The sequence below is a fragment of the Symphalangus syndactylus genome, chromosome 9 (assembly GCF_028878055.3).
Source record: "Symphalangus syndactylus isolate Jambi chromosome 9, NHGRI_mSymSyn1-v2.1_pri, whole genome shotgun sequence".
Lineage (NCBI taxonomy): Eukaryota > Metazoa > Chordata > Mammalia > Primates > Hylobatidae > Symphalangus > Symphalangus syndactylus.
This window is the reverse complement of record NC_072431.2, coordinates 108,942,680-108,958,471: the sequence shown is the minus strand read 5'-3', so window position 1 is coordinate 108,958,471 and position 15,792 is coordinate 108,942,680. Positions and strand designations below refer to the sequence as shown.

Sequence of the window (15,792 nt, the reverse complement as noted above, 5' to 3'; positions counted from 1 at the left end):
ACTCTTCCTTTTGGGACCTTCTGTGTCAGTATTCTCAATACATTCTCTCCTCCTCTCTCTTCTTTCCCCTTTTTGTTAATATTGGAGGTGAGGAAGCCTTATTTAATGTTTTCTCCTGAATCTTTTTTTTTTTTTTTTTTGAGATGGAGTTTTGCTCTTGTTGCCCAGGCTGGAATGCAATGGTGCGATCTCAGCTCACCGCAACCTCTGCCTCCCAGGTTCAAGCGATTCTCCTGCCTCAGCCTCCCGAGTAGCTGGGATTAGAGGCGTGCACCACCATGCCCAGCTAATTTTTGTATTTTTAGTAGAGATGGGGTTTCTCCATGTTGGTCAGGCTGCTCTTGAACTCCTGACCTCAGGTGATCCACCCGCCTCGGCCTCCCAAAGTGCTGGGATTACAGTCGTGAGCCACCGCGCCCGGCCTCTCCTGAATCTTTTATCCATGCCTTAAGCCTTTTCTGTTCCCTTCAGGACCTAGACTTTTGAAGCCCCAAAGCCAGGAAAACATGCCTTTGTTATCTGCTTTCTGCAATCACGTCTCTTCCATGGGGCACTGAGCAGAGAATGGTATGGCCAAGTGAGTAGTAAGAAGCAGTGAGGGGGTGTGAACTAGGTGTCTGTTCCTATTTTAGAAAATGCTGTTCCTACATCAGAAATACCACATTAAGATGTATAGAGCCAGGTCACTGGGATTCTGGACAGAGTCAGCAGAGTACAGAAGGCTCTGAAGTGGGAGACGGAGCTGGGGTGCATCCCACCCAGTGAGGAGGGGTCATAAGGGGTGTCCGGGAAGAAGGACATTTGAACTAGGATTAGCTGAGTTGCCATGATGCCAAGATAATGGGAGAGTGTTCTTTGTGGTCACCAGTGTCCATATGGCATCCCTCCCCTGAGATTTTCATCATTCCATGTGGTCTTCAGTCAGTAAAGTTCTTAGAACACTTGTATAGTGCCTAGTCTGGTATGTGATGTGGTCCGATATGTGTTAGCTTAAGGTCACCAAGTGTTTGGACATGGAGAGGGAACAGCAAGGGGGAATGCAGAGGCAGGAAAGACTGATATTTACTCCGGGCACTGAATAGTTCAGTGTGCCTGGGCCGGGGCATGTGCGCATGCTTTTGTGTGTGGAGTGGGGTGGTGGAGGTAAGCAGCCAATGATATGATTGGATAGATAAGTGGAGGCTGGGTCTTTATTCTATGGGAAATGAGGAGCCGTTGGAGAGATTTAAGCAGGAGAGGGACATCAGATTGGGGTTTTGATGGCTGGGGTAGAGGATGGACTTTGGGGGACCTTGGAGGACAAAGTGCAGTGACCACAGCTGTTGGAACATTTGAGAGAGAAATGGTGAAGCCTTCTTAATGCAATGTCAGTGGAAAGGAGGGGACCAATTTAAGAGCTGTTAGGAGTGAACTCTTTAGGACTTGGTGACTGATTGGGTGTGTGGGGTGGTGAGGTATGAGAGAGCCTAGGATGATGGTGATATTCTGATTTGGGGGTGGTGGTGCCATTCCCTGAGATGGTGACACGACTTTGGGTGGGGGGAAGATGAGCTCCACTTTGGACAGTTTGAGGTGCCTGTGGGATTCCTGGAAGGAAGGGGGCCAGCAATATGACAGTGCTGGACATAGCCGCTGAACCAGGCCTGTCTCCAGGCTCCCAAAATGGGGATCCTTGGTTGTCTCCTGACTTGTCTCAGTTGGGGAGATCCCAAGATTCAAACAGCCCTTCCTTGCCTTGAATACAGGGCTGTGGCTGGCAGATATTGCTGCACCCTTGCACATATCTGTACATATGACTGGACTGAGACCCCTGAGCACTTGCAGCTGCCTGGGGCATGTTCAGCAGCACAGGGCTCAATCCCCACAGGGTGATGTTCTGGAGGCTTCTGAGTGACAATTCAGTCCCACAAACCTTCCATAGGGAACATGCTGTGGGAGCTACAGAGATGAGCCAGACCCGACTGAATCCTGCCCTGAAGGAGCTCACACGGTGGCGAAGTGTCATGAATGCGACTTAGATGGGACAAGTGTGAAGTGGAAGATCCTGACAAAGTGCTGTAGGATGTAAAGAGAGCGATCTCAAAGTGCAATGGGAAAGGGTGCATGAAAGAGATGGTGTCTAACCTAGCTTTGAAAACTAGTCCCAGGTATTATCAGAGAACAGCACAATACATACAAGGGTGCAAAGACATGGGGGTGCAGCAGTACAGACAATGTAGCGAGGGGACAGCCATGTGAAGGGTGTAGTGGAAAATCAGGCTGAAGAAGCAGATGGGGGCATATTCGGGAGGGCCTTGAGGACTCAACTGAAGAATTTGGACTTAATGGTAATGGGAGCTGTCAAAAGTCCTTGATCAGAAGAGTGATTTATCAATCCAGGTTTCACCAAAGTAACAGAACCACTATGATAAAAAGATTAGACCTTTCCAGTCATGGGAGCAGTTGGAGAAATCTGTGCAAAACTGTTACCTCTGCATTTGGTGTTGGGCCTGAAGCTGTTACAGCTCAGCTGGGCCAGCAGTTAGGAAAGAAGGCTGAGTGTGAAGTGAGGGGCAGTAAGGGCACACTAGAATCCAGAAAGACAAACTGGAACTTGTGCCTAGCTCTTGTGCCTTCAATCTCAGTGTCTGGTGACCTGCAGGAGAAGCTGTCACCTTTGCCATGGAGCTTGCACTTGGCCCAGCACTCAGCACAGTGGAAGGAGGTGACCTGGTGGGGACTGGACAGGCTGTGCTAATGGGGAGTCATCAGATTAGCAACATGTGAGTGCCGTCACTGTGTCTGGTGCTGTTCCATTTTTTTCTTTTTTTTTTTTTGAGACGGAGTCTCACTCTGTCGCCCAGGCTGGAGTGCAGTGGCGCCATCTCAGTTCACTGCAGCCTCCACCTCCCAAGTTCAAGCAATCCTCTCTAGTAGCTGGGACTACAGGTGCACCACCACACCCGGCTAATTTTTTGTGTTTTTAGTAGAGGCAGGGTTTCATCATGTTGCCCAGGCTGGTCTTGAACTCCTGGGCCTCAGGTGATCTGCCCACCTTGGTCTCCCAAAGTGCTGGAATTACAGGTATGAGCCACCACACCTGGCCCACTTTTGCCTTGCAAATCACGTGCAAAATTCTCTGTGGCCAACACTAACCCAGACCCTCTAACCTAGTTTGGTTGACTCAGTATAAAGCTACCACAAGAGAGCTAACCAGAGCTTTCTTGGGACGATTAACCTGGCAGCAGCCTGTAAAGAATAGATGGTCAGGATGAAGAAAGCCAAACCTCCAATAGCTCTTGGGTTGACACTGTCAGCTGGTGTGGTAGTCATTAGGCCATTCACAAATCTCTCTGTCCCTCTCGTTTGCCATCCAGATACACGACAGCGTGCTTTTCCCCCTTAACGATAGGTGTGGTCCTGTGCCTTCCTGTTGCCATTGTGTTGGCCACTGAAATGTAGGTGGAGGCAACACAGCCACTTCTGAGTAGAAGCTTTAAGAGTCAGTGTAGGCTTTGTTACTTTCCCTTTTCTTTTTGTCATGGTGACCAGCAATGTTCCCAATGGTAGCTGCTTTGTCATCCTGAGTCCCAGAGGGGTGAAGACCATGATGCGGAGCAGAAGCCCCACCAGCCTCTGGTGGACCTGCATCAGGAGCAAGAAACAAACCTTAATGGCTTTAAGCCTCTGAAGGTTTGAGGTCGTGACCACAGCACAACCTAGCCTATGCCGGCTGACAGGGGCAGAGGGCAGCAGTAGCAGTGGGATGCTTTCCTGGAGAGCAAACCTCCTCTCAGAAGAGCTAGGACGGCAGCTTTCACCTCTGCATTCCTCAGGCTGTAAATGATGGGGTTCAGCGAGGGTGTCACAACCCCATAGAACAATGCGACAATCTTATCCACGTTGGGGTCCTTGGCCTTGGGTTTGAGGTACATGAAGGAGATTGTCCCATAAAAAACCACCACCACTGTGAGGTGGGCTGAGCAGGTGGAGAAGGCTTTGCGCTGGCCTGCAGCAGAGGGTACCCTAAGGATGGCAGACAGGATGAAAAGATAGGCAGATGAGCAAGAGGGGGGCCAGTGTCAGGACAGCTGTGGCCACCATTAATGGCAGCACATTGAGGGAGATGTCCCCACAGGCCAGTTTTAGCACTGCCAAGATCTCACAGAAAAAGTGGTTGATGACGTTGTGGCCACAGAAGGGGAGGCGCCAGACAAGGATGGACTGTAGCAGTGAGTTGGGAAAGCCTGTCCCCCAGCTCAGCGCTGCCATCTGCATGCAGGTCTGCCCACTCATGAGCTCTGGATACCTAAGCGGCTGGCAGATAGCCACATAACGGTCATATGCCATCACAGCCAGCAGCAGGCACTCCGTTGATCCCAGCGCCAGGGTCAGGTACATCTGCAGGGCACAGCCAGGGAAGGAGATGGTCCTCTGGGCTTCCAGGAAATTGACTAGCATGAGAGGCACAAAGGAGGAGGTGCCACAGATGTCCATGAGGGAGAGGTTGCTGAAAAAGAAGTACGTGGGGTTGTGCAGGCGAGGGTGCAGCACGTTCAGCCCTATGAGGAGGGCGTTCCCCAGCACATTCACGGAGTAGATGCCCAGGCAGAACACAAACAGGACCACCTCCAGGTTACAGTGCTCGTGTAGCCCGATCAGGAAGTATTCCGTCACAGCTGTCTGGTTTGCCCCCTTCATTTCATTCTCCTTTTCCATCTGGACCACCCAGCTTTTTGGAAAAAGCTCCAACTGGCCTGGGAGCCCAGTGACCTGATGTCTGAGCTGCAGCAGGTCACCCTCCCTCTCTGGAATTTAGTTTCACCATCTGTATAACGAGGGAGTTGGACTTCAGATCTGCAAGCTGGCCTTCTCAGCGCTGCAGTTCTGTGGACGTCACTGAGGGGAGGATGGGGCACATTCTAGTCCCCTAGGCTCCTCTCTGCTCTCCCCAGGATGGGATCAGAGGAGACAACAGAGAAGAATTCATGTTTAAAATGATCCTTTGGAATCCAAAGTGTTTTTGGTCATTAACAGGAAGCGTCTTTTCTACATTACGACTTCATGTGACCAAATTATGGCCATAGTATTTCAGATTTATTCATCCACTAAGTATTTACTAAGTACCTATTCTATGCAGGTGCTGGGGCTACAGCAGTAAGGAAAATCAGTGGACAAAAGGATTCCACACCTGTCACAGGTGCTGCCCCACTCCCTGAGTCAGGTGAGATGAGCTCCGGAAGGCAGGTGGGTAATGGATGATGCTCACCTAGTGTTCCTTTGGGCCATGAAGATCAAATATTTCAGCCCCACAGGATGTGTAAGCTTGATTTCTGGTCGTCTCTCCTTAAGGAATCATGGACCATTCATTATTTTTTTTTAAAAGGACACAGAAGAACATACATGTCTCAATAGAGTTACTGGTCACAGGATTGAACTGTGGTCAATCCTGTGACCAGTAACAGGATTGACCACAGTTCAATCCTGTGACCAGTAACAGGACTGAACTGTGGTCATGAAAGCCAGTGACTTACTTTCTGGCCTCCATATTGCTTTGTAGGAGAAATGATACTGACAATCATGTCACATGAGGAGGGAAGCCAGGCACGAATCTGGTGGAGGTGCGGTCAGTTGTGACCAGCTTTGCAAAGGGGGCAGTGGGCGAGGCTGTGGTCTCTCCCACGTGACCTCCATTGCCATGCAGAGCTGCTCTCACTTCTCCTCGGGAAAGGCCAGCGTCAGGTATTCATAGGAGGAAGTCCAGGTGTGCCCAGAGAACAGTAGTCTTGTTAGGACTGGAAAACTGTCTTATGGCCAGGTGGCCCCTGGTCTGAAGGAAAAATAGGAGCTGAGTGTGAACTTTTATCACTCAGAAGATATAATCCACCTCTCCCCTCCCACCCTTCGCTCCTGGATTGGTTGTGAGGACAGTGCTTTGTGACAGCGATGGAGCCCTGTCTGTCCTTCCGGGCTAGATTTCTTCTTCTCTTATTCCTCCTGTTTTGTTGTATCCACCATTTGTCGAGTTGCAGGGCTCACGCTTTCCTGAAGAAACCATCTCTTTTCCCAGCTCTGCACCTTTGTCTGAGATAGAGGCGTGTCCTCCCTCCCATCCCCAGTGGGGGGTGTTCTGCCCATTCTCCAGAGCCCAGCACTGCTCCGTCTCTTTTCCTCCCTCTCCTTCCCCTTGCTGTTACCTGCTCTCTTCTTGTGCTCCCACCGCCCTTGGCCATCCCTCTGTGTCATTGTGCGCTGTGTGGTGCACCTGTCTTCCCTACTACACCTTAAGAGCAGGACTCTGCCTCCTTCCTACCAGCACCTCATACAGCAAGTGCTGCCAATGGCAGGCACCCAGCAGATAGCGAATGCACGACTCCAAAACGCAGCTTTGCCTCCTGGCTGTAGTTCAGACTAGTTGTGTGATACTGACCAAGACACTTGACCTCTCTCAGACTCAGCTTCCTCCTTGAAGACTGGGATGCTATGTAGCTCAGAGGAAACATACACCTGAAGGTGCTGCCCTGGGGGGTGCAATGACCTGTTACTGAGGCTGGATGGAGGACGGCATCCATCATCAGCTACAGGTGCCTGCTCTATCCACAGTTGCCTGTTCCATCTATACTAGCCACCTCCTGGACAAGGGCTCCAGTGTCCTCCATGACACCAGCTTTCTCCAGAGCCTGTGCAGGGTTTCCTTCCCCTACCCTGAATCAGGGTGATTCTTAAAGGACAGTTTCAGGAACATATAGGGGCACTCGGGCAATCTTGGTCAGTAACTGACCTTTAACTATCATCCATGTGAACATCTACAATTAGGGTTTTTCTTGGCGAGGTTTGGCAAAAAGTAAAGAATTCCCCAAGTGTGAAGCCTCATTCATTCACTTATTCAACAAATAGTTATTGAGCACCTACTATGTGTTAGGCCCTGGGCCAGGTGCTGGGAATACAGCAGAGGCAGACCTGGCTCCTGCCCTCATGGAATTTGCGGTCGTTCATTCACTCACTCGGTGACTTTGGACACCTCCCCCTCCTCTCTCCTGGCTTTAGATCTCTGAGATTCTCTCTGAGTCTGGGATGTAAAGACGAAGTAAAACCTGAAATCTGGAAAGCAGAACTATAAGAGCTTTGTTTTTGATGGGGGTGTTGTTGCAGAAAGAACTATGTTCATCTCAAATTCTGACACTGGACACAGGTGTGGGGGTTTCAAGCAGGTGAAGGGTGGGAAACCACCTGACTGCATTTTTCTTCATCACTCACACCTCTAACAGTAAGACCAAGTGGGCGTGGCGGAGGCATTGGAGGGCTTTTGTGTGTACAGGCTCTGGCCTGTCCTCCTGCCTTGCCTCCGCCGTATCCCTCACGCACACCTGCTGCAGCCTCACCAGACCACTCCCTGTCTTTTGGACAAAGCCTGTGTGCTCCAGTCCCGTCCCTCTTCTTGGGCAGTTTCTTCAGGCTGGAGTGCCTTTCTTTTCTACTCATCCTTCAAGGCTCAGTTCACACACCACTGTCTCGTGCAGCCTTCTCTCAGATGGCTTCATAAAACTGACCACCCGGACAACAGGATGGTCACACAGCTATTAGCGGAGGTTAAGTTCATTCTGCCTTCATTATAGTTCCTTTTTCTTGTATATCTCTCTCTGACTAGACTATGAGCTATTGCAGTGAAAGGGCTGTGTCCTTCATCACTGTCACCCTCTAGTGACCCGCAGCCAGGAGCTGTCAGTGATTGCCATTTGAGTTGAACTGTTTATTGACATCCAGTGTTGTTCTGCCAAAAATCCTGATCCTAGGCACGGTGGTTTGCGCCTGTGGTCCCAGCTACTCAGAAGGCTGAGGTGGGAGGAGCAGTTGAGCCCAGGAGTTTGAGGTTGCAGTGAACTATGATCGTGCCACTGCACTCCAGCCTGGGCAACAGAGTGAGACCCTTTCTCTAAAAAAGCAAACGAAGAACGCTGAACCCAAGGTCTTGCCTCAAAATCAATTCCCCCTTCCCCCTCCAACACATACACCGCAACAGAATGATGCAGCTATTGTGATTGCTAGGAGAAGGGCTTTGGGGGGTGCCAGTCTCCTATTTGCAGTAACACCTGCTCTTTCTGAAGAGCTACATCAGTAACATGGTGGGTTTTCCTCACAACTTAAAAGTCTGATCATAACACATTCATGGAAACTAGAACCAGCAGACGAAACCATTGGCTTATGGCCCTAAAGAAATAACTCTGTGTCCAGAAAATGCCATGTTACCAGGTGGCCAACAGCTTTGCCTGTAACATGGGCACAGGCTGGGACATCAGAGAGGAGCTGGTTCCCATGGTGGTGGGGTTGGGATGGGCTACGTTATGTTGCAGTAACATACAACCTCGTCATTTTAGTGGCTAGCATGACAAAGTTTTATTTCTCATGCTACATGTATACTGTGGCTTTCCAGCTGGCTCAGAGTTCTCAGAGCCCCTGGCAGATGGAGGCTTCACCCTGTGGGATGTCACCAGTTGTTACGGCTGGGGAAGGACACACTGGAGCCTCTTGCTGCTCTGAGCCACAGGAGACATTTGTCCTATCTGCCCACAGCCCACTGGCCCTGCGGCATCCTACCACCTGCCCAGAAGGAAGAGAACCAGAATGACTGCTGAGCAGCCCCTCTGCATGTGGATGCAATGGCGTCTTATGACTCTCAGAAAGCTACTCTAGCGGCCATCTACCAGTGTCACGCAGTGTCATGCTCGGTCATGGCCTGGAAGATCAGAGTCACAGAGGGATAGGACCTGGAGTGTCTCTGAAAATAACTGCCTGCTTTCACTCCCCGGTTTTACATCTCTTGAGAGGGAGAGTGATGCCTAGAATGAGCCCTGGACTGGGAGGGCCTGTCCCAGGTTTGAATCGGGGCCTTTGTTCCTCTTCTGCTGTATGACTTTGGTCAGATTTCTCCTCCTGAGAAGTGGAGCCAATTAAGCGATCTCCGGTATGCTGTCATCTCTGAAACATTTCCTCACATGTTTCTAGCAACTTCCAACCTGAGGTCTGATAGACCCAGGGTTACTTGGCAAGCTAACTGACATATCAGTCTCATTGTCTGGTACATCTAATTTTAACCACTTAATACTTATTTTAGGCTTCACAAATTATTTTAAAAGAAAAGAAAGGGGCATAACAAGAAGAAAGCTTCAGTTACAATTTCCTCGAAATGCCTGGATCTGGGATTCCTGCTTCACCGCTTCCTGGCTGTGTGGCAGAGAAGATGAGGATGGCCCTGGAGTCAGACGGGACCAGGGTCCAAGCCCCAGCTCTTCCACTTGTTAACAATGTTCTCAGCCTCAGCTTCCTTACCTGTACCATGGAGACGGCAGTATTTCCTTGTGGGCTTGTTTTAAGGATCCAGTGAGAGGAAGGATGCGAAGCTCTTAGAACAGAGCCTGGCACTGGTAAATAGTCAGTGAGCGGTAGATGATATTATTACCAGCCTGTCCCTGTCCCCCAGCAAATATTTTGGCTTTTAAATGTTTTAAATGATTTCATGACCATAAGCAATGGGTCAGATTAATTCTCCTTACCTCCCACCTACTGGCCATCGTCTAAATGTCTGCAGGGAGCTGGAGCCAGGTAAGGGGAGCTGAGGTTTGGGAAGTGCCGAGTTCATTACGAGCAAGTGCATGGTGCTGGGATGGGCTAGGTTCCCCCCACCTCGCCCCGCCACTGCCTCCCAGGACCTGCCTCTTGCTCCCCTGCCACGTAGACAGTCTGCTTGCTCCCTGCTCTCGGGACCTCATGGTCCCTGCCCAATTTAAAGTTCAAACTTTGAACTACACAAAGTTGCAGGCTTGGCAGCTGTGGGACCTGGGCTTCAGAGACTCCAGGTTCCTCGGCCTCCCCCAGGAGGGCCCTGCTGAGATGAAGTGGGCATAGGAGAGAGAGTGGACAGAGAATCTGAAGACTGGGTCACGTTGCAGTTCTGCTCCTTGGATGCCATAGGCTGCAGGCCCATGAGACCGGCTTCACTAGGCCTGGGTGTCTGGGTTGTGAAATGGGGTGTCTCCTTCCAGGATTGCTATAAGGACCTGGATTCATCAAAGCTTAAAGTAAATTGCTTTGTAAGGTAGGAGACACCAAGTACAGACGAGGGACTTTATTAGGTCAGGGATTTAATCAGGCATCTGAGTTTTTACAGATTTCTTTATTCCTGTTCCCTCCCCTCCCTTTCCTGTCCTTTCACAATAAAGAATAACAACTTGACACAGCTTAGAGACTAAAAATCATCCTTCAATAAAGCAGCAGAAGTTGCAAAGTTTCTTATGATGCTATGGTTTGTCTTCTGGAGTTTTTTATCAAGAACGTAGGTTGAAGTATAAAATGGAAAGGAAGTTACTGTTTATTTTCTATCTGCTCATAGCATATTGTCCTCTTGCTGCCCCATAGATACCCTGAACTCAGCAGGTCGAAGGCAAACTCACCATCTCCCCACTTCCCCCATCTACTGTGCTCATCCTCCTCACTCAGTGTCTCAGCCCACCCCAAATAAACCAGAAACCTGGGACCAACCCACGGTCCTCACTCTCCCTCCTCCACCTCTATAATCCCAAATATCTCTCCCAAATATTATTTTACATATATATACAGTTGACCCTTGAATAACATGGATTTGAACTACACGAGTTCACTTATACTTGTATTTTTCAAATAATATATTGGGAATTTTCTTTGAGATTTGCTACAGTTTGAAAAAACTTGCAGGTGAACCGCCACCCCTGAGACAGCAAGACTAGCCCCTCCTCTTCCTCCTCCTCCGCCTACTCAACATGATGTTGACAATGATGAAGACTTTTATGATGATCCACTTCCATTTAATAGATAGGAAGTCTATTTCTCTTCCTTATGATTTTCTTAATAACATTCTCTTTTCTCTAGCTTTATTGTAAGAATATAGTATATAAAACATATAACATACAAATTATGTGTTAATCGATTTTCTATGTTATTGATAAGGCTTCCAGTCAACAGTAAGCTATTAGTAGTTAAAATTTGGGGGAGTCGAAAGTTATACATGGATTTTTTTACTGTGAGGAGAGTTGGCACTCCTCACCCCCGTGTTGTTCAGGGGTTAACTGTAATCCCAAATATTGTATCTCTAGCTCCCAAGTGTTGTTTCGCATCTCTATCTCCCCAATATTTCTTGGGGACACCCTGTCCTTTGCTACCCAGCCGGCTCATGCCTCACTGAGGGCCTGGGTGACTGCAGCAGCTTACTCCCTTCCCTGCCCTCAGGAGGAAGCCTTTCTCATCTGTCCTCTACTGTGGGCAAGGTGGTCTTCCACATGCCACTATTTTTTAAGTTCAAAGTCATGGTTATCATAGAAATATTGGATAATATTGAAAATAATAATTTAAAAAACAGTACTTATCTACAACCTTGTCACCCAGAGGAAACAACTGTTAGTTAATATTTGGTCATCATTTTCCAGTACTTCCTAGATACTCACTTATTTATAGATATGTAAGAAAAATACTTAAAAAGTTAAAATTGAGATCATACTGAAATACAGTGTTATGTGTTCTGCTTTTTTTTCTAGTTACATTATGAGCATTGCCCATTACCATATACCCTTCAAAAAATAAGATTCCTGGCCAGGCATGGTGGCTTATGCCTGTAATACCAGCACTTTGGAAGACCGAGTCGGGAGGATCAGTTGAGCCCAGGAGTTCAAGACCAGCCTGGGCAACATAGCGAGACCTCGTCTCTATTAAAAATAAATTAGCTGGGCGTGGTGGCACATGCATGTCGTCCCAGCTCCTCAGACCGCTGAGGTGGGAGAAGTGCTTGGGCCCGGGAAGTTGAGGCTGCAGTGAGCCAAGATTGTACCACTACATTCCAGCCTGGGTAACAGAGTGAGACCCTGTCTTGAAAAAAAAAAAAATTCTTAACGGCTGTATCACATACTCTCATTGGACTCCACCAGGATTTGTTTAAATATTCTTCTATGGTTGAACTTTAAGCTTATTACAGTTTTTTTTGTTACTATAAATAATGCTGTTATTAATATCCTTATGTCCAAATCTTTGTGCCTTTTATTATTTACTTAGACTAGATTCCTAGAAGTAGAGGTGTTGGGTTAAGGGGTCTGGAAGTTTTGAAGGCCCTTGATTCATATTTCCAACTTACTTTCTAGGAAGTTCATATTAAATTATCCCCATCTCCACCAGCAGTGTATGACACTGCCTACTTCACCGCACGGTACCTAACAGTGGACATCGTGTTAAACAAGAGAGAATGGTATCTAATCAGTGACCTTGCTAAAAGTCAATCTGATTGTAAACCCCCAGAGCCCACAGAATAAAACCCAAACTCCTGTCACGTATCCAAGGCCCAGCAGAATGGCATGGCCACTGGCATGGCTACTGGGCTACTGACAGCCTTCTCTCAGGTGTGGTCAGAGAGGCTTGGGTGTCTCTCACTCCTCCAGCCATGCTTCTCTGTGCCTCTGTTCTGGCCAGCAGAGGAAGCAGGGAGAAAGCCCTGGGAGGGGAATTCAGGCCTCATGCAGGTGCTGTGCTTACCTGTGGCCGGGGGCAGGAAAGGTGGACTGCTGCTTGCAGGGCAAGCCCAGTGCTCCCATCGTACAGATGGTATCGTGGAGGCCAGGGCAAGGCAGGGAATGGAAATGCTCCGTGAATCTAGGTCAGTGTCCACTGCCTGTGCACTGAGTTATCAGAAAGAAAAGCTGGAAGAGGCTGAGCATCAGGCAGGGGCAGGTATGGCGGGGTCCCAGGGCATGAGGTGAGGATGGGTAAAACAAGCCTCCTCAAGCCAGGTGAGGCCTGAATCCCAGGAAAGGGGGCACTGGAAGCTGCTGCTGCTGCTGTTGCTGCTGGGCGGGGTGAGGTGGGAGGAATGGGGAGGCTTCAGGCTTTGGGCTGGATGATTGGTGTCCCAGGGCCTGACAGGTCTGGAATCTTGGACTTTTGGGCCTTGTGATGGTTAATACTGAGTGTCAACTTAATTGGATCATGAGATACAAAGTATGAATCCTGGGTGTGTTCTGTGTGGGTGTTGCCAAAAGAGATTCACATTTGAGTCAGTGGGCTGGAGAAGGCAGATCCACCCTAATCTGGTGGGCATGATCTAATCAGTTTCCAGTGAATATAAAGCAGGCAGAAAAACGTGAAAAGGAGAGACGGGCCTAGGCTCCGAGCCTACATCTTTCTCCCGTGCTGGATGTTTCCTTCCCTTGAGCATTGGACGCCAAGTTCTTCAGTCTGGGGACTCGGACTGGCTTTCCTTGCTCCTCAGCTTGCAGACGGCCTATTGTGGAACCTTGTGATCGTGTAAGTTAATACTTAATAAACTCCCCTTTATATATATATATATATATATATATATATATATATATATATATATATATCCTATTAGTTCTGTCCCTCTAAGAGAACCCTGACTAATACAGGTCTCATCGCTGCCTCTACTGTCACCTACCAGGGAAGCTGGGCCATTCCCGTCATCTGTGGACTCCGTCTCAGCTCTGCTCAGATTTGGGAAGAACTCTAGGCTCTGCCACTGTCACCCCTACATTGACATGTTAATATCTCTATTTAAGAAACTTGTGCAGGGCCTAGGGTTGGGCAAGGCTGGACCTTGGGAGAGAGTAGAATCTGACACTCCGTGCTCTTGGAGTATGCTGAAAACACAGAGGGGCACAGCAAGAGGAGCAAGGCGGGGTGGCTTCCTGGTGGAGGTGGTGTTTGAGCTGGGCCTGAAGGATCAGGCAGTCAGTCCTTTTACATATGGAGAAGTGTGCTGGGGATGGGAGAGGGGTGCTGCCTCGTGGGGAGAAACAAGGAGAGCACAGAGCTGGGCAGTGCAGGGCATGTGGGGGTCACATCTGGCTGGTGTGTGTGGCTGTGAGGAGGGAGATGGGGTGGGAAGGGAGGAAGGCTGGGGAGCCAGTCAGGCAGGGCCAGCTTGTGAGGGCCTCAAATGCCCCACTGAAGAGCTTCCACTTTGTTCTGAGAACACTGGGGAGCCACCTAGGGATTTCAGTGAGAAAAGTGATGCGATCACATGTGCATTTCAAAAAGATGCCCCGTGAAGGAGAGATTGGAGGGAGGAATAGGACTGACGTCTTGGGACCAGCCAGGAGGCTGGCATGAAGGCCAAGGTGATGCTGAGAGCAGAAGGTGATTTGGGGGCTGTTCTCTGGCAGGATCAGCGGGACTTGGTGCTGCCTTGCTGGGATGAAGATACCAGACCTGTAGCCCTAGCCCTGCCATGTCCTCACTGGCATTGGCATACGATGGCCTCAGCTACTAATCTGAGACCTGTGTCTGTACAGAGCCCCACCCTCCCTCACCTGGAGGCCCGACTCCTGCCCCACACCTTCCTGGCAGCCTCCTTCACCTCCCTGTTCCTCAGGCTGTAGATGATGGGGTTCAGCATGGGCGTGACCGTGGCGTAGAGGACTGTGAAGACCTCATCAGAGATGTGGGCTTCCTTGCTCTTGGGCTTCATGTACATGAAGATGATGGTGCCATAGCAAAGCAGCACCACAGCCAGGTATGCCAAGCAGGTGGAGAAGGCTTTGCGGCACCCGGTGGCCGAGGGCACCCTCAGGATGGTGGCCAGGATGAGCAGGTAGGACAGGCAGATGAATGCCAGGGATACAGCAGCAGGATGGAGCCCACCAGCAGGAAGGCTTCGCTCACGGACGTGTTGCCGCACGCCAGCTTCAGCACCGCCAGGATCTCGCAGGTGACTGACCACGTGGTGGCCACAGAAGGGCAGCCTTATGGAGATGACTGTCTCATTCACCGACTTGAGGAGGCAGAGGACCCAGGCAGCTCCCACCAGCAGCACGCAGAGCAGGTAGCTCATGAGCACGCAGTAACTGAGTGGCTGGCAGATGGCCAGGTAGCGGTCATAGGCCATGTTGGCCAACAGCAGGCACTCCGTAGAGCCTGTGGGCAGGCTCAGACACATCTGGATGGCACAGCCAGTAAAGGAGATGGTCTTCCGGGATGACAGAAGGTGGACCAGCATCAGGGGCACAAAGGTGGACGTGTAGCAGACGTCCAGGGTGGAGAGGTTGCCCAGGAAGAAGTACATGGGCATGTGTAGGTGGACATCTAGCACGCTCACCGCCACGATGGCTGTGTTTCCCAGCAGGGTCACCAGGTACATGGCTGAGCACAGAGGGAAGAGCAGGTGCTCTAGGGCTGGGTAGCCAGAAAATCCTTTCAGAAAGAATTCGGACACCTCTGTTCTGTTGAGCGGCTCCATGCTGCAGAGTTCTGAAGGGATGATCCACAGTTGGGATGGAAGGAGAGAGGGTACAGGGCATGGGGAAGCTCACAGAGCCCTTTCTGGGACGAGGTGGACTGTCAGGATCTTTTCTAGCACTGCCACACTCACGCTCTGTGACGTCAGGGAATCCCTTCATCCTCTCGAGGCTTCAGTTTATCCATGTGAAAAATGAGGATTGATTTAGATCAGCATTCCCTGAGAAAATGTTAAAGAGAGCATTAGTAAGCAATCTGAAAAATCAATTTGAGACAACATTGGATTAATCAAAAATAAAGCTCTTTACTGCAGGACTTCTCAGAGCCTTTAATATGCTAATGTGATCTATGACTCCTGCAAAGCAATGTAGAACATGTGTACTCCAAACTTATTTGATCATGGATCCCCTTTTACAGAACACCCATTAACCTACTGCAGGTAAGTGTTCTATGAACATAGTCTGGGAAACAGTGGGCTAGATCAACAGTTCTCAAACTTTAACATGCACCAGAATCACCTGGAAAGTTTGTTAAAACAGATTATTGGGC

The 15,792-nt window shown here is 49.6% G+C and overlaps 1 protein-coding gene and 1 pseudogene across 1 annotated transcript; both read right to left on the bottom strand.

Moving 5' to 3' along the window:
* Positions 1 to 2,777: 2,777 nt before the first annotated feature.
* LOC129490177 (olfactory receptor 13C7-like) lies at positions 2,778 to 5,050 on the bottom strand (annotated as a pseudogene).
* A 9,192-nt stretch (positions 5,051 to 14,242) lies between these two features.
* On the bottom strand, positions 14,243 to 15,401 carry LOC129490606 (olfactory receptor 13J1). Its single transcript, XM_055294479.2, is given in 3 exon segments — positions 14,243 to 14,631; positions 14,634 to 14,716; positions 14,718 to 15,401. Coding segments are annotated over 3 exon segments (927 nt in total). The 5' UTR covers positions 15,245 to 15,401; the 3' UTR covers positions 14,243 to 14,314.
* Positions 15,402 to 15,792: the final 391 nt, after the last annotated feature.